Consider the following 20,652-nt stretch of genomic DNA (forward strand, 5'->3'; position numbering starts at 1 on the left):
TTATCACAGATTCTTTTCTTCATTTAGTTAAACAATAGCCAGGAATACATTTTGTATATTTTAATTTGCTTCACAGTGTTTACCTTCCTTCTACACCCAAGAAAATAATTTGAAATATCACTGATAATTAATAATCATTTGCATTACATATATCAAGAGTAGCATTTTCAAAGGCAGCCCAGCAGTGGTGACCTTAAGGATTTTCTCAAAGGAAACAATCTACAGCTCAAGAAGTTTTCCAATGGGAGCTCTGAAAGAGATCTTCATAACAAAATATATTTCTGTAAATATGACTCAGTGATTCAGTAAGGAATCTGGAAAAATCATTATGTCAACTGTCAAAAATTGAACTTGTCATTTGCTTTCCTGGAAGACTGAATGGGTGCATCTTATAATGAGAGATATTTCATTCTAGTCCTGTGAACGAGAGGTAATGTCTGGTGTTCCCACTGTTGGATATGACCTACTCCTGCCTTTTTAAATACATTTCCTTCTCAACAGTACATTATGACATTTATTTTAAAAAGCAAAAAATTCAGAAGTAGAAGTTGCAAAAGTGACTTTAAGCCATTTTTTGTTACCCAGTTTCAGAGACCACTTCCTTATTAAGCTGGTCTGTGATATTAAATTGGGCAACGCTGCACGTTTTTTGTACTACCTAACCAGGTAGCCAAACACCTGAGCTCCAAGGAGCTCACAGCTCTGAAGAGTAATGCTGCTGTGGGAATCGCCCTATGTGGAGGCAGGGAATTATTCAAGTTGATTTTCACATGAAGATACAGCAGTGTTCTGACTCACAATGGATGTTCTGAGAGCAGAAAATATATGCTACAGGGTACAAAAGATAGACTTCTCATGAATAGTATAGGATGTATTGTTGTAGGACCAGATCCTTGGGTTTAAATGATTTGGTTTGGTGCAGGACTCAGGATAGGAAGAAAAGTGACAGAAAGCAGCCTTATCTTGGAAACAGACAGTTGATAACTCAAACTAAGGGTCCATTTGGAGCATCTGAATAGATACGTCAAGTCATGCCAGCAGTAATAATCACACAGGAGCCATGTCATTGGCCAGGGATTGCTGGAGTGCAACACACTTTGGCAACAACCCTTATTATCCCTGACATGGCTCATGAGGAAACCGTTAGTGTAACAAGCAAACTCTTACAGATCATCTAATAATTCCCCTACAATAGAGTCACTTTAGGCTGCCACATTATGTCAGCTCTGCATTGCCTGGGAAAACACATTGCAGTTGGATTGAGGAAGTAAGAATCTGATATTCAAAATACATGCTAGCTCTTCTCATTGCATATTAGTAACTTCTGTCACAAAGCATACTAGTAACTATGACCTTAAAAGTTTTAAAACATGTAATAAGGCTGATAGTACAGATGTACATTCATTAGCCAATATCACACTGTATTAGAAAATATACTTGCGTAATCTTTTTTTTACTAATTAAAATGAAAAGAAAAGAAGTAAATTCCTTTAAAAAATTGTCATGAAGTCACAATCTGAGAGAGAAAAAGTTTACAGCTTCACACATACATTATACCTATCTCAAGTCCAATCACTGCAAGGTTAGGAAAAATGGAGTTAAGGTGAAATTTAAATAAATTTCAGTATAGTCAGGGATGGAAAAGCATGAACAGCGTATCAAATAATTCTGCCACATAATGACATCATCCACTAGCACATGATTGTTGTATGTTTTTGGTCCCACAAGGGATGAAACTAATTTTCAAACAGAACAAATTGCTTCACACCCACCCCACCCCCCACCATATTTTCCCATCACAGTAGTACTATACAAAGATAAATTTGCTGTGGAACCACAGGACACAGTGGCCTCAGAAGAATATGGAAGAAAATGGGTTGGCCACAGCCATGTAGAAAAGTCACATTCACTTTCTAAGGCACTGAGATTTTCAGGCCATATTAGGTTTTCCTTGTGGACCTCTTCCCATATACCTGGAAATTAGGGCCCTACCTGATAATGCGATTCCCCTTGGGCCATAACGTGAGCAACAATGAAAACCACAGATGCTATTGAACTTTCAGATGCAGCAGACTACGTAAAATAGGATGAATTCCTTGGACACACAGGGGGTTCTCTTTTTCATTATAGAAGGTCCAAACTTAGTCAAGTCATATGAAAAGAATTATGCAGTTGAGACAATCATAGAGATTTGATCCTCAGAATCTTCTTTATTGTAGAAAGCAAGTCAAAGATCAAGAATTTTACCCATAGTCTGCTATCCCTGTTATCCCATATAGGAAATTTCTGCCAGTTCTTGGACAAAGAGCCAAATTTACACCTAGTGTAAATCAATGAAAGTCTATACTGTGCATTATACTTATGTCGTTACATTCTTTATATAAACTCTGGCTTAAAATACATACACACACTGGTGTTTATGTGTTATATATGTCGTGACAATTAAATACTTCTGCAACTTCATATAATCTCAGTTGAAGGCAATCACTGTCCAACAAAATCTACTGAAGCTGTTGATCGTGCCTTTATCTCCACTGGCTGAATTTGAGCCTGTAATTCTCTGCCTCTGGTGACAAAGGTGGAAGCGATATAATTTATATAAGGAACAACTATTGCCTGCTCTAATGGCTACACAACACAGTGTGAAAATGCCAGTAGTTTTGACTACAGCCCAATTTCTACTGCTCCACCAAAAATAGAATTGTGTTGGTGGTGAATTACAAGGGCTATTTTTCCTAGCCTAGGCAAGGCCATGACAATCAGAAAAATTTGAACTTGATATTTGATTAATGCTGGCAGTACTCTATAAGTGATTTCCACTCAACAACATCTAATTATTTAATTATTTCCTGTTATTAATGGAATGAAACAATTCAAAACAAACAGCTAGAATGACTGTTTCACAGGAAGCTCATAATCATCAATTCATACATGTAGAAATCTTCCTAAAATTATATCAAGCTGGCCTGTTGAACTTGAAAGGCATATTTTATCCCAATCAATGCATAAAAGTAAAATTATCCATAACTAAGGCATGTTTCTCTGCTGTACAGTTCAGCTGTAATGATCCCCACACACTGCACTTGCACATCAATTATGATAATCATAATCACGGTCGTTAAGCTGAATGTTCATTATTATCAGGATGCTGGTGACAGCAGATTCAATCATCGGGTGCAATGGGCAGGCAGTCACAGTCCCACCCAAGTTTCTGCAGACAGCGTTGTGCCACATTAAATCTATGATGTGTTCCACATCCCACTCCATTCCAAAAGCTGTAGACGGTAAAGGTCAACTTTATGTTCTGTGCAATATGCTTAGGTTCTCTAAATTAATTCTTTGCAGTACTGGGTATTTTTATGCTTTGTAGATAATAAAATTCTGTTTAGGGCCAAAATGCCTGTGCAAATAATGAGAGAGTGATGGAGTCGTACTGTAATTCACCTATAATAAGGCATCAGAGGAAAGAATCTATTGGGAAGGAACATCTTAAAATGTCACTTCCTGAATTTTGCAAATAAGAAAACATTAAATGCTGCCATTACAGTCAGTTTTCTAAAATGCATATGCAAACTAATTCCAATACCGATTAAAGGCTGTAAGCTATCATTTCTGCCTCAGCAAATATGAACATATGTGAGTGTTTTGACAACTGAAAGATTATAGTTAGTGTATTTGATCCCTTGACTGTCCAGCTACATTGGAACCTATCATTGTAGATTAAATTCATAGTGACTGGTAATTTTTTTATATTGATACTTCTCACATAAATTCTATCAAAGGCATTTCAAGGTATTTGGACATATGATATTAAACCGAAAATATACAAGCATTTTTATTTTTATAGTGATTTACAACTGGGTAAACTAACTAGATTCAGTTGCACTAGAGATGTAGTATTTCCATTTCTTGTTTATTTTTAATGAAGAATTAGAATACAACAGTTTTTCCCTTAACTCAGAAACTCCTTTGAAATGCAAACAGAATGAGATAAAAATTTTCAGATTATAACTCGATGAAAAGAAGAACTATTAAGTTTTTCTCACATAGATATGATAATTATTATGTTTAAAGGAAGTCTATGCTAACACCCTTTCATTTTCCAGAAGAAATATAACGAGGCAATATTTTTCATTGTTGTTCATTTTGCCTCTAAAGTAATTATATAATTTACATACTAATCTTTTTGTGACTTGAATTAAAATGCATACTTATAAACACATGAAAACGTCAGGAAAATACAACTAGAGCACACTCATGAACATACACAGGGAAAATTTTTATATGTAGTTTAAAAAAAAGCCAGCTAATATCAGCTAATATCAAATAATACCTCAGCAGCTCAGAGGGGTCACTGATCCGCTGACCACTGAACCAACTCCTTGGAAGAACTTACACAGTAGTTTGTCTTACCAGCAGTGATAAGAGAAACTTCCCTAGTATAATACTATCAGAAGCTGAATATACATCATGGCAGGGTTATGTTCAGGTTGCCATAGAAGTTGCATCCACAAAAATATGGGAAACTCAAAGGAGGCTTGTGTTTAGCAGACAGTGTGTTACGTAAAAATCTGGGGGGTTTTTTTGGTACTATTTTGATACATGCCCGTTAGCTTTGTGATTCATTAGAACAGGATAATTTTGTTCATATCACTGATGCATACAAAGTTTTAATACAGTTTAGAAATAAGAAGTGACAGATTAAAATTTAACAGTTATGAAATTATGACCTCACACCTGCCTAGAGGACCTTTTCCATTAAAATACAGTGAGGAGGTGGAGGGTTTTTATTTTTTTTTTTTTCTGATAATAATGACCCATTAAAGCAGCAGGTAGGTCATAAATAGCTCTTTTCTCCTCTTATCTCTCTGTTTGGGTAAGCGGCTCCTAATTGAAGCTTCATATTGATTTAGAATTGGGGTTGGAAGGCTGTGTGTCATGTTGGGTTAATGTATACAGCTATTCACCTCCAGAGATTTAGGTTGAAATCTATCCAAGATCACAAGTAAAGTGAGTTTAGTTGTTTCAGCTAAGCCCATAATTTATATAATATGTGTGATATGATATACAATATAAATATCTTTATATTGTTTGATACCATCATCATCTGAGCCTGATAAAGAACTGCTAAAGACTGGAAGATTCTTTACAGGACAAGATGAGTACCACCAATAAGACTTTTAGATCTTTTTTATAGATCATACTTATGCTGTGGGACTTCAGCCAGTCATATCCTCCACTCATTGCTTTTGAAAGACAAATTCAGATTTTTTTTTTTAATGTTGATCTTTGTGTCTTTATTTGCAATGAGATTTAATTAATGTATGTTAAAATACCAAAATTTTACTCTGAGCTCATTTTTAAAGCTTAAAGTTTTAAGAAAGAATTCTTTTAAAAAATATTACTTCTCAAACTAAGATTCCTTGGAACTTGTTATATATTTACAAAGGTTAAGTTACTTCCCTGAAAGTAAGTAATCATATCTTTCAAAATCCCAGAATTGTTTAGGTTGGAAGAGACCCCTTGAGATCACCTAGTCCAAACCCCCTCCTCAGCTACAGCAGGTTGCCCAGGACTGTGTCCAGTTGGGTTTTGATTACCCCCAAGGATGGAGACTCCACAACCTCTTTGGGCAACCTGTCACCCTCTGTGCTCTGTCACCCTCACAGTAAAAAAAAAAAAAAAAAAAATTGTTTCATGCGTTTCATGCATTTTAGTTTGTGTCCATTGCCTCTTGTCCTGTCACTGTACACTACTGAGTCTGAGAGGAATCTGGCTCCCTCTTCATTCCCTCCTATCAGCTGTTTATACACATTGATAAGGTCTCCCCCAAGCCTTCTCTTCTCCAGACTGAAGAGTTCCAGCTCTCTCAGTCTCTCCTACAAAAAATGCTCCAGTCCCTTAACTATCTTTATGGCTCTGTGCTGCGCTCTCTACCAAGTCCATTAGCTTTCTTGTACTAGGAAATTTTAATGTGATTATCATACCTAATACAAATAGAAGTAATGCAAACATTACACAAACTCATGTTAGAACATGTTCTGAGGAAAATTACCTCTTGTAGCACTACAAAACCAGAAATATGAGATGCTCCTGAGAAAGCAGGCAGTTCAATAAGGCTATCTTAAAATAAAAATGGCTATTCACTAATTTTTTAGAATTTTCCAAAGAGTGTAAGCAGTAAAATATTTTGTTGGGTTTAATCAGGTTTTGCCATAATTTTCTGAAGGTTTATCTTAATATGCAAGAGTAAATATGCAATCTCTCTTAACTCAGAAAAGGCAATACAGACAGAACAAAACTTTGCAGAACTTATAAAACCAAAGCTGTACATAATCAAGCTTTTAAATCCTTATCTTGTAGGTGGGACAGGTGTTGAATTTCCTGAAACTGAACTTACCAGAAAGAGTCGAGGAAACGTGACATCTCATCACATCAGCTCTAACTATGTGATTTTATAACATGCTAGAAAGATTCCCATTGGATTCGATGATCTCTGGATCAGGCCCAAATTCACTTAGTTCTAATACGATAACAATCTAAAAAAGTAAACCATTCTTTAATTTTTGCAGTGACTTACCTTGTCTGCTACCCACTTCTTAGGCTGTACTTCTCGGAAGTGTTTAATTCCATAAGTTTCTTGGCCATATTTGCCTGACCTATGAATTGATGGGTCATACTTCTCATTTTTATTATATGAAGAAAATGGCAGAAATCTGAAATTCAAGAATATTTAAAAATCGGTTATGCTCTACCCTAGATGCCACAGTATTGATGTAAATCGTAGATACCAATGCTACAGGAGGTGACACGGACACATGTTCCTTTTATTTTCCACTACCTTCTCAATGTTCCCCCTCAGTATTGCGAGAGGATTACTGCAATTTCTCCTATAGCTGCTTTTAAATTAAATTTGGAGCAAAGAGATATAGAGTTTCAACACGATACAATGAAGACTTTCTGTATGAAGATATAACTTGGTTCACTTGCATTACTAGATTATTACTTTGGCTGTATCTGTGTTACCAACTGGTGTGATGTGAAGAATGAGCAGGGTTCAGTTTGCTGGGATCTGCATGTTGACATCTCAAGTCTTAGCAGGCAGTGCAGTCTGTGCCAGCTGTCAGTGGCCGGCATGCACCATACACAAGTATAGAGCTCATTTCTGAGAACGTCACGTCCACTTTACAAGTCATGTAGGCCCCCAACACATAACCTCAACCTGATCGTTCCATCAGGACAGAAATGTTTCAAGCATGCCAGCAGTATAAGCATAAATCAAGGCAAATTTTCACCATAAAGAATCCTCCCTGTACCTTAAACTAGGTATGCATCCTTTGATATCTGTTAATCAAAGCTAAATAAACCGTACTCTCATTTAGCAGCATAGAAACTTATACAAATGGTACTGTTGACTTTCACGTATTGGCAGACTACAAAGCAAAGAAATTATTTCTTCTGAATTCACAAATTGTGTACTTTACTCTCAAGTTATAATTATGTCCTAATTAGCAACCTTTTGGAGCCTGATTTTTTCACCTTTGATCATACTGATGGTGGACTCCCTGCTTACATAGTGCCACTGAACAGTGAAGCTCCAGCTACCTGCTTTGGGCATGGAGGAGGTTTTCAGATGGATGTCCCTAACTCTCATTGACAACTACAGGTTTTCTGGGTAGGTTCCACAGCAAACTGTATGGAGGAAGGTGAAAAACATCTTATATATAAAGGATCTGCAAGAGACCCTACAAAGATGTCTTAGTTCCATCTATTTCAGTTTGCAAGAGTTATGAGAGCGAACAAGTACATTTTAATATAAAGTAAAATCTTGTGAGTTAAGCTTATCATTGCTGGTATTCTGAAAATGCAGCATGCATTCTTTATTCTACAAGTGCAGGAAAATTATTATCCAGTAAAATTAGAAATATATGCTTCAGAAGTTTAAAACATCACTTTAACTGCCATGACAACAGGTGTAGTTAATTAAAATCTTTTCCTAGTTGAAAGCTTTTCAGAATCCACAGTCCCTATAAAAGTTAGACAGTCAAAGAAGTTTTTGATAAAGATGGGGATTAAACTAACTTTTCTTGTCTCTCATCTGATACAGACTCAGAAAATTATTTATTTAGACTAACTGATCCATCAGCAATTGTTTGAGTGTTTGTTTTCTTAAATTACATTTCTTTCTTTTCACTTCATAAAAAGAAACTATTTTAGAATCTTGCCAGCTATATCAATTTATTCTATCAAGTACCATAAACAAATGCCATGTAAAGTTAGTGAGAGAAAAACACTGAGTTAGCAGACTTTTAAATTATACAAAGCTGTGGTAGCATGTGTATACTCATGGGAAAGGACACTCTCACATAAGACAGATTATGGTACTTGTAATGCTAATTTGCACATGGGATGGACATCACACACACACAAAAATTAATGTGGCCCCAGTCTCCCAGAGAATACATCGAAGGTGCTGTGAGCCGGCTGCTCCACTTGCAGTTTTTATCACTTCTGAATTGCATTTTAATAGTACATTTTTCTTTTGTTCAGACATGAAAGAAAATTGGCTTTCTCAAGGGACTGGATAGCTGAGAAGACAAGGCTAGCAGTTTCGGGATCTGCCCATATATGCATAGAATTTAGTTGAGCCATAGCATTCATTATTTAATATGAATACTATGTCTGTAAAATTTGTACACAAAATGGCAAAAAAATTCTTGAGGAAAGCAGAAGACAAAGTAAATTATTATAGTTTTCCCTATAAAATTTCCTACATAGAGGTTTTGATTTTACTGTGGATCAGTTAATCTTTGTCTTTTTGGCAAACAAATACTCAAATACTCAGAGTAATCCATGTTCTACCATGATTCTAAACAAAAAAAATACATATATTGTAACACTTTAAGACACAACTAACAGTATGTTCTACATGTAGTTCAGCACAAATGTGATCTTCTGCATTCTGCTGCATATCTCCGCTAAGAACATTAACTGGAGTATGTGCCATACAGCCTGGAATGTATGTTTATGGCTGAGTAAAAAAAAATTAAAGCAACTATGAATTTTTGAGGAAGAACATTGAACAATAAAAAATATTAAAATTGAAATGAAAGAACATTAAAAATATAATAGGGTATAATGGTATAAAGTAGTAACTTCCTTTTTTTCCTTCTGTCTGTAGTTCTGCTGTCAGAGCCAGGTGGGCAGATCCTGACAGCAATAATGATCCAACTACAACAAAAAATCATATGCTTGCAAATTCAATGTCTGTTTAAAGCAAGTAAGTATTTTCATTACTCTATCTGAATAAGTAATTAAGAAGAACATTAAAACAATTTTTTGTGTTAAGTAGGGTAACCAAATTAATGGGAGTCATACAGAAGTCATTATACCCCCACAACCAATAATCATAGTAAAAAGCAATAGCACTGCAAAACTCTTCAGTAATGGTGTTGTGTTCTGTAGTTCTATATATACACCTGACACAGCTTTTCCCCAAATTAATGACAGTATGTGCTCTGTATGTGACAGAAGAGAATGATGGAAGGAGAGGAAAATTAAATCGAGATAATGGTATCATGCCATTATCAACTGCACAAGTTTAGACCTCAATAGGTTTTTTCCACAAAAAGCTCACTCACAGGATTCTTACATCTAGGTTTCAGCTTTTCCTTGTGATTTAAGTATAAATTCAGAAATTCTTAAAGATTTTCAGTAAATATGACAGAGACAGAAGTTGTAGGATCAACGAAGAATTAAATTCCATGTAGATGTTACATCGTGCCATAAAACATAGTTCTTATAAGCTGAGCCTTTCCAAAAGTTGATGATTTAATGGAAGGTGAACTTTCCCTAAAGAAATAAATTTTAAAATGAAATTTTTTTTCATTTCACCCACCACAAAAGCTTGAATGAGAGATAAGCCAAAGAAAATACATTCAAGACAGGGGGAAAGAGTTGGAACCAAAAATGGGAAACTATCTCAGGTTCTACAAATAGCAGTATTACACATACACAACCTGAGGGAGGACCAGGACCAAAGCTGGCAGTGTCACTAGTAATGAAGGCCAGCTGTGCTGTTGCCAGGACCGTGCTATGTTGAACCTAATTAGCGTAAAAAGACCTAGAAGCCTCGACTTAGTAGCCAATCCTGGACCTGACAGCTGCTAGTGGTGTGTATTTAAATTTCGAGAGGTAACCTGGATATTTGTTGTTAACAAAAATTAACATTGTTTCTCTCTCCCTTCATTCATCCTATCCTGCACCTCACTGCTACTATTAATTTCATCTTTCTAATCCTTCTTTTCCCCACATTTTTACCCCCTCATGATCTTTCTTCCTGCATTGTAATATCTCTCATTATTGTGACAGGAGATGGAAGAGGCCTTTTAGACACGGAAGGCTTTCCAGTTGGATCAACCGAGATGATAGAAGCAGCAGTAGGTATTGGGCCCTGGTGTCTATGGCAATGATGTGAGAGGATAGAGTGGCAGCACAAACAGGAAGGAGGATTTGTCAGGTCCATCACTCACTGCTGGGCGGCAGCGTCCCAATGCTATATGGTACCTACCAAAAGGACACAGTTCAGAGGCATTCACTTTTTCTTGAATTTAAATGGCAGTAAGAAAAAAAAAACAGAGTGGTCCTTCAGCACGTTCTCTGGATCTGCCCAAGAGGCAAAATCCCAGCAGTCTGGTAGTGCAAGCATATAATCCTGATACCAGAAATGCTTCAAACTTTACCCAGGCTTCTGAGAAAGAACTGGCAGCAGATCTACTGCCAGACTGCCGTACATGCTGCACTACCAGGGCATATAAGAAACACTAAAACCAGAGAACTAAAAGGAATATTCTGCTTACATGTTTTTTCAAACTTTCATAATATTTGTATGTACTGTACATTTTTGTCATTTAGTAGTGAAAATACTACCAAAATCTTAACTCTAGATGTGTGATAGTGTTGTTAAATTTTTATCTAAAGTGGTTCTATGCAATAGCAATTCAATTCCTTGTTGTCTTGATGTAATTTAAATAAAAACAATTTTATTGCACTTCTTTGAAGAGGTCTATGAACTATCAGCTCTAAAACTATGCCTCTCTGTTGGGAAGCTGTGAATCTTCAATCTTTTTTTTTTTTTCCCCCTTAAATAAAACAGGAATTTTAAGCTTTCAAATTTGGGTTATACCTGAAGTAATTTCTTCATCAAATCCAAAAATGTCTATCTTTTCACTTGGGGAACAAAGGAAGAAGCACAGTGGTTTTCCATAGCAAAACAACTGCAGCAGGACAGCCATTATTTAGTTCATAATGAGTGTAAATTAAAATCAAAATGTTATTTACAAAAATAAAGACAGACTATTTTACTTAATATATCTAGTCAGATTACCTTTAGCACAGTATTTTTTCCATAAGAAACTTATTTTGGGTGCATTATTACACATACTGTCTACAGTAATACACTAAATACGTACTTTTTCAATCAACTATCAATCACTTTTATCCTAATGTCAGTAAGTCTAAGAATCCTTTGACTGTTTTTGTTTAATCCCTGTCTGCAACAATGTAAAGTGGCAAAGAAAAGCACAGTCTAGTTCTTTTAGGAAGTAAAAGAGATCTCTTCTGCAGCAAATTCCGGAACTCCTTAATTATACACAGACTTATTATCTGCATCCCCAGTGTTATAAAGTACCAGAACTTCATTAGAAAAATTAAGATGGAAAAATGAAGGCGCTACTTTGTAAATTTCCAGTGGAAATTAGCTGGAAGAAGCAGAGGAATACTGGATCAAAAGAGGGTAATCATGCTTAACTGTGCCCTAGAGCACCCGCAAGTATAATACGATTTGCACAGTAACTACCTCTCCTATTACTGCTTGTTTGGAGTATTCTGTGTTAATGGGGTTAGCTAATTTAGTATTTTAACTTAAAAAGGCTCTGCTGATTAATAAATGTTGCACACTGTGCTAGTAATTAAAATAAATGGAAGAGTTACAAATAGAAGTTGAATTGTTAAGAAAACATTATCTGAAAATATATGATAATCCCTGTTTATCATAATACAATAACAGTCCGGAAAATATGCAAATTGCTGAAGTTGCAAAGCATATGAAAAACTAAGTATAATTTGAAAAAAGTTTTCAGATGTTCCATATTTGTATGACATAAAATGTAGCAGCCATTTTTGCTGCAGCTAAGTCAGAAATACAGTAAAATGTCTTATAAATGTAGAAATTAAAAGATTTTTTAAAAAAACTTTAAATCTTAAAGTGACTGGCTTTTTAAATTTTATTACCATTAATACAAGGCAGTTCATAACACTGATGCTCTCAAGTATAGAGCTTATTTAGATCATTAACTTCTCTGTAAGCGTACCTTTCGTGCACAGCACTGTGTAGCACCTAAGCTGGTTCTCAAGGAAATCATTATCTTGCTGAGAATAAGCCCATGAGGAGCTTGGTGCTGCGATGTTCACACAGCGTGTGAGAGGCAGGGTGTGCAAACGTTGCACTCTGCTGCACCGAACTGAACCAGTGTGTTCAGGCCTAGCTTGGCTATCTCCTGTACAGCACTGAGCATGGACATAGCCAGAAGTGAGATGACTAGCCTGATGCCACACCAGAAGACTACAATAAATCAGGAAACCTCAGCCTCACGCTATTGCTGGTTTATCCCTATTCTGTCACCACATTGCAACTCATTCTGATGTATGTTGACTTTTATAAAGATGTTTAATAGCATACTTTGAAGCATGAGGCATATTACGTGAGACAGATTTCAGTAAAGTTAATGAAAAAAATTTACATTTTTGTTCTCTGGAAAATTAGGCCAGCATGCACCTGCATGCAACTGAGTAAAGAACTTTTCATGCTTAGTGATCTAAATCTGCTGGATCCAGTAGTTGGTGTCTCCAACTAGACACTCGTTTATAAAGCGGCCATCCTGAAGGAGTCCAATTGTCATTCCTATCCAAGCGGAGGGGGAAATCACTTCATTTGTATGAAAAATAGCACAATAAAGCAGTAGCAGCTTCAATTACATGAGAAAAAGGAATCATTCTTATTAGGCTAGATTACCCAGTTGCTCTTTCATTACAAAACAGGAAATGCCAGCAGTTGCTTTAAGTAAGCACAAAATTCTCTCTTGCTTTCATTTGTACTGCTTCCACCTGCCTCAAACTCTCCCGCAGCTTTTTCAATTATTTCTGCATTTTATCAGATGCAAAAACTTTCTCGGAGCTTGAAACACTTAGAGAAAACATATTACCACTTTAAAGAACCCTGATAATCAGACGTGAGTGGGAATTCTGAATGATGTTGGAAATTGCAGGTATACACCGACAATTTTTCTATCTTAAGAGATATCACACAATACTCAGCCTGAAATATACAGATCAAGGATTGAGTTTGTCATTTTATGCAAACACAAGCTTTCTCAACAAACGCCACACACTTCTAGTGTTCATTCTCTCCTTATTTTCTAAAATAGAAGAATAATCAGCATAGGAAGCAGTACCGGGAAGAAATACAGTCCCAAAGTACACAATTACATAGAAAGAGACAGAAATTTGTCAATTCATAATAGACACTGCTGAGAAAAAATCCGAGTAACCCTTTGCTGACTCCTCCCTGGAGACTGGCATCCCACACAGCAGCTGCAGCATTACTAGTGAGCGTTAGTCCTGATGATGACCTGCAACTCTGTCATCACCTTTTCAAGGTTACAGATGTGACCCTTGCATGGTTGGTTGAATATGAAGCACAAACGGAATGATCACAGCCTGAAAATGTATAATACACTATGCATTTAGCATGCATGAAGCTGAAAATCATTGGTGTTAGGACATTGCTTCTGTGCATTAAGGATGGCACTAAATGCTTCTTTACCCATAAGGTAAAGAAAGATCCCTGATCAATTAATATCTGTCAAAGTTGGAGACTCCAAATTTAAACTGTACAAGACCAAAGCTTCACAATTCACTCACTGAAGAGAGTCAGTGAAATGTTTATTACAAGATCTGACCTTCTGAAACTGTTGCCACAGTGATGTCTGCGATAAACCTCATCAAATAAAGACTGGGCAATATAGTCATGCCTATAAATGAGGGATATCATCCATCCTCACTTGGAATGCATCAGTTAAAACTTATTCAGTGAAAAGAACACTTTAAATGAGAGGCAGAACATTTATCACCTAGGTTGTTTTTTGGTTGTTTTGTTTGTTTGTTTTTTTGTTTTAATTTCACTGGCAGAAGCTAGAAATAAAAATTAAAAAAAAAATGGCCCAGATTTAAGCTGAGATGTGAAAGTTAAGCTGCTTCCCCCTCACCCCAATAAATGAAAGAATACAGAGAGGAATAGAAAACTGAAGTACATTTTTACTTGTAACTTAACTCAGTTATAGTTTTGGAATGAAAGGAATAAAAAGTACTGTATCTCATTTTTGGCACCAAATATTAAAAATAACAATGCCTAAAAGTGGAAAAGTAGCTGAACTAAGATTTTTTTTCTTTGAAAACTGTTTTTGAGTAGAATTTCCATTTAAAGTCACTGTTAATATTAAATAGGGGAAAATGTGAGGAAAACGATCTAACAATAAAAACATAAAAGCCAAACCACAGAAATGCAATTGATTCCAGCATTCTTTAGTCCCAGTCCTGAAGGTGACACATGGTAACATGGAGCTGATAAAAACCTTGAAACAGATCAAAGATAGCAAAGCATCGTGTCCCAGTGAATCAGTGGATCACAGGCTGCTCATGAGGAAAACTGATTCCTTTCTGTCCTGAATTCTGGTATTAAAGTGTCAAAGGATTGCCAAGAGCAGAGAATTCAAGTGAAAAGTTGAGAAAACATCAAATTTTTTCTAGATAACTACAAAGCCAGAGCAGGTGACTTGACAGGTTTTTATTACAATTGGACAAAGGAGTTCCATCATGATAACAAAAGAATTGGAAATATTTTGGCAATAGCCTTAAATCTCTCGGGACAGAACCATTAAATCTTTTGGGATGGATTATGTCTGTATTTGGGATTGTATGGAAAAAAACTGGCCTGTCTGACACTATTACAGATGCTATGGCTTAGGAAACCAAACTGCTTCAAAGATGATTACAGTTTTTGCATCATGTTCTAACAGGTGCAACATATGCTCGCTTCCCTTCCAAGTGAGCTTTGGTAGTCTACTGGGAGAGAAAGCAAGTCTCATTGGCATGCAACACCATTTTTTCCTCCCATAGTCTGTAAGCTCCCTGAATACGAAGACTGAAACAGTACTTTTTCCTTGGCAAGGTGCATGTGGCAAAACAGAATTTGCATTTGTTTTCTTGTTTCCCATTAAACCCATCTGTTGCATCACACATTATTATTATTACAAGTTCTCCTATAGATTCAGAGATATGGGTGGCACATGTCACACAATTACAAGATAGGGTCTCTGCCCTCAACAGTTTATAATCTAAGGACAGAATTTAGAAGTATGCGCATAGAACGTTTGCTAGTAAGCTGTCAGGTTTGACATTTCATTTTGTCAGGCATGAAGGGTTTCTGAAAGCAACGGAATAAAGCAAGCATTCTCATAACAACACGAGAAAAAACAAAGAACTTACTCATTGTCATGTATACGGTTTCTCCATTCCTCCCTTTTCATTTCCTCTCTGGCCTTCTCTAGTGGGGAATTGATTGATGCTGCCACTCGCAAGGTTGGTTCCAAAGGCTTGTAGCGCTGCCGCAACACTTCAGCAGTATCGCGGAAAGGCCCCTGAAAGGTATAGGATAATGTAAATGTTTTATTGTGGGGTTACAGTTCTTTTCTTTCCTTCTTTTATTCATAACACTTCACTGATGAAAGAGGACACACAATGTCTGGGAAGTGTAGCAAGACTTTTCTTCCAAAATAATTAAAGCAGTTCATTTTGATAGAGAGTTACAGATGACAAAAAGGTTGATAATGTGCTCTAAAGCTCCAAAGAGAAAATGAGAAATGTGCACTCCAGATTTATTTAACTACTAATAAATATTTAGTACTGAAAAACAATACATTATTAGAACTGATTAGGAAAACTTAGTTTTTCCTTAGAAAAAAATATTGGTGAAATAAAATTTCACACACAAGTATTAACTGTTACCTAGATTCTCCTTAAGCAGAAAGCTTAAGTTTTTTCCTTTTATAGGATAAATAATCTTTTACCTTAAAGAACATGCTCTTTTCAATTTAACTATAAAGTTACCTGGAGGGAGCTTAATACATGGCTTAAGATATAATTCTTCTAATACACTTCAAACTAATGACTTCAAAAATATAGGTGCATAGCCCATTTGTGAAAAGTCTAATTCCACAGTAATTTCATTATTCTTAAAAAAAAGAAAGCTCGTAATTCTTTCACAAGTCTCTCTCCATATACACATATATGTCTCTTTTCCAGAGTATATTGTTTAATAACTGATCATATGAGCATCTACCATTTAACAACACAGATAAATAGCAGCAGGAAGTCCTTTCCTGTGCAGTCAAAGTGACATATCCTATGTCTTGCTCTTAGTACTAACCAGTAAGAACTTACCTGGAGTATAATTAGTGCCGTGTTACGCTCAGGACAGTTTAGTGGTAACTCTGGATTTAGAAGTGTTGCTAATTAATTTTTGTTTTATTTTCATCATCGTTGATCCTGCAATGAACTAGTGAAACCTTCTGAAACTATGAACAGACAAAGAATCCTAATCACACCCTTTATTCTTAAAGATATCCTTCTTTAAATAGGTTATCACTAACAAGTCACAGCTGGAGTTACTGCAAGCGCTGAGTGAAGACTGTGGGGCTAATAAAAAGAAATGATTCACGCCTCATTTATGTTCACTTATGTTTTACATTAATAGAAACCAATAATAGGAACCAGTTACCATAAAAGTCATGGACCGTAAATAACACAAATGGCAAATAAGTATCATCTAGTACTTTTCACAGCTGGACAGGAGGATTGCTATATTTGAAAGTAGTTAATGGATTTTTATTGGAACTTTACTTTTTAAAGGCACAGCACCATGATTTGGAGATCTTTTTAAAGGTCCTAGTAAGCAAGTGAGCATAGTATTTACACTTCTTGCAGGTATTTTCTTGCTTCTACTTTCTAAGTCTGCGTAAAAAAATACATTCATTTATCATGACCACAATAAGTCTTTAAAAGCAGAATGAAAAGTGTTATCGCCTGGGAGAGAATAATCAATACTAGAACAGGTCATTAAAACTAGTAAGCAATGTTCTAGTAATATATGATCTGATGATCAATTTATAAAAAAAAAGTTTAACATTTATAATAAAAAATGAATACTCTGTATTGCAAGATGTTTGCATGAAGTGGATATATGGAGCAAAGAAGAAAGAAATGTACTATTGTCAAATAATATCAAGATAAATATGTTTGTTTTTAGAAAATAGTCTTTCAGAATATTGTATTTCTTCTTCATTGTAAAATATTGACTCATATTGCATCTGGGTAAGGGCCAAATGAGATATCCAAGCAAGGATTAACTTTAAGGTTTGTGGAACCCGTGGTAGAATGGTGCTTACAAATGTTTTCAAATTGGCAGTGCCTGCAAGCATTTCAGGCATCCTGCTTCAAAACAGAAATCTTCCTGGGGAGGTCAGGCTAGGAAAGGAAGGGAGGGAGTCAACCAACAGTTTTCACCCTGAAAGCAACTCACACAACTCTATGTTCTATGTTTGGAATTTGTACTGAGTAGCATAAATCTTCTCACTACCGACTGGTCTGCCAAATAAAGGTTAGCAGATCAGCATTCTTACTACTTTACCATAAAAGCAGAAACTCATTATAAAAATTATGATCTACATGAAATGATACATTCTTCACTTCCCCCATTCCAGCAGAGCTAACGGCATGCAAAACATCCCCTAAAAATGGCAATGTGTTTTCTGTTATTAATGCCTTTTAATGAACAAATGACTAATTTTAGCATTATCTGTGTTTCCACCAAACTTGAATTATAGTTAACTCAGTAATAAAAATGATAGATCTAACTGATGTATAAGCATCATTAAAACTTTTCTTTTAAGTACACTATCCTACACACACAGAGCTTACCTATAAAATGCTAAATATCCATTTCCCTAAGAGAAAGCTGATTGATAGATAGCTAATTTTTGTTCTTTTAAAAACATATATAATTGACATTCTCATATAAAATGTCCAACCCTATGGCCAATACAAATTTTAGATACCTGAAAGAACAGTGAAGTAAAAAGTGACTCACAGTGGACCTGATAGATATTAGAAAAAGTAGCTTGGTGCCAAAAAGTGTTACCACAGAGAACTAGGACACAAGTATATCTAGTAATTAAATTCCTTATTGTCACACCAGACAACTTTCAGGATGATGTGTTCTGATGGGTTTTCATTTCCAGCTGTTTCATCAGCTCAAACCAGTGTCCTTTTCTTAGACATACAACCCTAAATTGTCAAAAGTGTTGTGCAGGGATTTAGCCGTGTGACTCCCATTAACATCAATAAGAGTCGCGCAGCTAAATCCACGCGCTGTGCTTTGAAAATTTACCCCACAGTGTACATCCCAGGGTGCTGAAAGGATTAAAGTATTATATAGTAAATTCCCTCTTTGAGGTGCAGAAAATAAACAGAACTCTTCTGGTTTGTTCTAAAAGGCTATCTGTGCATGACTGCTGTGCGTGCATCTGAACTTAGAAAGGCCTATAAAATATTAGAAATCCAAACAAAATCTTGTAAGATACTTTGTATACAGTAAAGTGGTTTTGCAAGAGGAACTTAACAATGGGAAACCTCTGAGTTGCCTCTTTATTTAAAAGCATAACTACTGTACCATGTCCACTATGCAAAATCTTCCCCTGTATTCTGAGAGACAGTGCGTTCAGTCACATCCCACTGAAGGACCATCATAGCCCCTTTGGTCCCAGAAGGTAAAGCCATGACATCATATTTAGCTCAGCTCCAAACTCCCTGATCACCCAAACTGCCGGCTCACACTTCGTCTCAATTCTAATGTGAGTCGATGAGTTCATTCAATGAGGAAGCTCAAGCAGTTAAGGTAGGGAGAACATAAGGAGGGAAGAACAAAGGTGGAGAATTGCCCTAAGTTGATCCTTACTGTTATAAGCAGTGTGGATCTCTGTGTGGCGCACCTCTACTTCTCCAGAGGTATTCTGGCAGGCCTGCATCTTCTCCTTGTGCTTTAAGCCAATTGCCTTTGCCTTCATGTCCCACCGACACAGACTCGTCCTGCTACGGACAAGTCACTCATGACATAAAGATGAGAAAAGCCTCTTCTGTGTGGGTTAGCCAGTACGCCCACGGCTGTCCCCACTGAAGAATGACATGGATGCAACCAATAAACCACAGGTAAATTGTGGCAGATGGCATGAGTGCACAAAGTTTGAACCCAGCGGTAGTTCGAACTTAAGACTGTGTTCAAGTCACCTCTACCAAGGGCTGTGATAATACAGTGAGAATAACCATATTTATTCAGAGGAGTAAAATACCAATAAAGATATATTATACATTGCTTATTGCTCATTATTGTTGTTTCACTTCTGTAGCTAAATGATAGCTCCAGTGAAAGTTACTGAGAAGGACTCATTTAGAAGCATTGTCTTTCTAAGCAAAATATGGAAGAGAAAATTTAAATATAGGACAGAGTATAAAAAAAGAAAAGGTGTAAGAGGTTCTGAAGATACTGTGGTCATTCAAAGTCAAACCGGCACTGAAAGTGTACGTGCGAGGTAAGCAGAAGGTTCAGTAGACTGGTCAGACTGAAAAATTCTTCAGAATAGAGGGAAAGACAGCATACTTCTATCCCAAAAGCACCTGTATCAGGCATTTAGTGGCAAAAGCTATATGTCATTGTACTGTCATCAAGTGAGGAACATAAAAGCCTCAAAAGTCTATCTGCTGTGTATATTGGGCATATTCCCAGCAGGTTTTGATAATAAGGTGGCAAAAGCTGTTTTGCCATCTTGTGGGACATTCACTCTGATACATTATCTCAGAGGTCTCCATTACCTTATAGAAGAGAAAAAAAAGCTATATCTGCAACATATGTTGACATTAACTGAAATTAAAATTGAGGCCATGACAGCTAAGAATGGGAGCTGGGCAACTTGGTTGTGATGCAGAACGAAATGTAGAAACTTTTGTAATTAAAGCTGGCACACAGCTAGTGGACACAAAAGAGCAGGAACTATTCTATACTGAGAGGATGTCTCTTGGCCTTCATATGGAAAACAATTGCAAAAAGAGGAACAAGTTATCACAACTGGTTAATTTGTCCTATTACCTTTCATTTCTCCTGGTTTTTTTATTGATTTAAAATTGGAAATTAAGAGTTCTACTTCTAATGAATCATAATATTGATATTCAATTATATCAGGTCTTCCCTTTGAAATATCGGAAATGACATTTTTTTCCCAAAGAACAAAAGTAAAGTCTAAAGAATCGTATTTCCCTGTTTTCACATACCACCTAGGTTTCTTTTTCTTTAAGACAAATCTGTTTCAAAGACTTTATATCCTGAATGGAAGCACTAGATCTATACATAAAAACCAAATCCACAAAAGGGATAGACTCGATCATCCAACTCGAGATATTCTATGACAATCTATGATAAAAGATATG

General features: G+C 36.1%; 1 protein-coding gene across 1 annotated transcript in view; it reads right to left on the bottom strand.

The window, feature by feature from the left end:
* SPATA17 (spermatogenesis associated 17) overlaps window positions 1-20,652 on the bottom strand; it is a gene marked incomplete at both ends in the record, with an annotated part of 92,178 nt that overhangs the window by 13,900 nt on the left and 57,626 nt on the right. The window contains 2 exon segments of the mRNA XM_082305945.1: window positions 6,581-6,716; window positions 15,604-15,755. Coding sequence (XP_082162071.1) covers window positions 6,581-6,716; window positions 15,604-15,755 — 288 coding nt within the window.

The sequence above is a fragment of the Platalea leucorodia genome (assembly GCF_965183815.1).
Source record: "Platalea leucorodia genome assembly, chromosome: 3".
Taxonomy (NCBI): Eukaryota; Metazoa; Chordata; class Aves; order Pelecaniformes; family Threskiornithidae; genus Platalea; species Platalea leucorodia.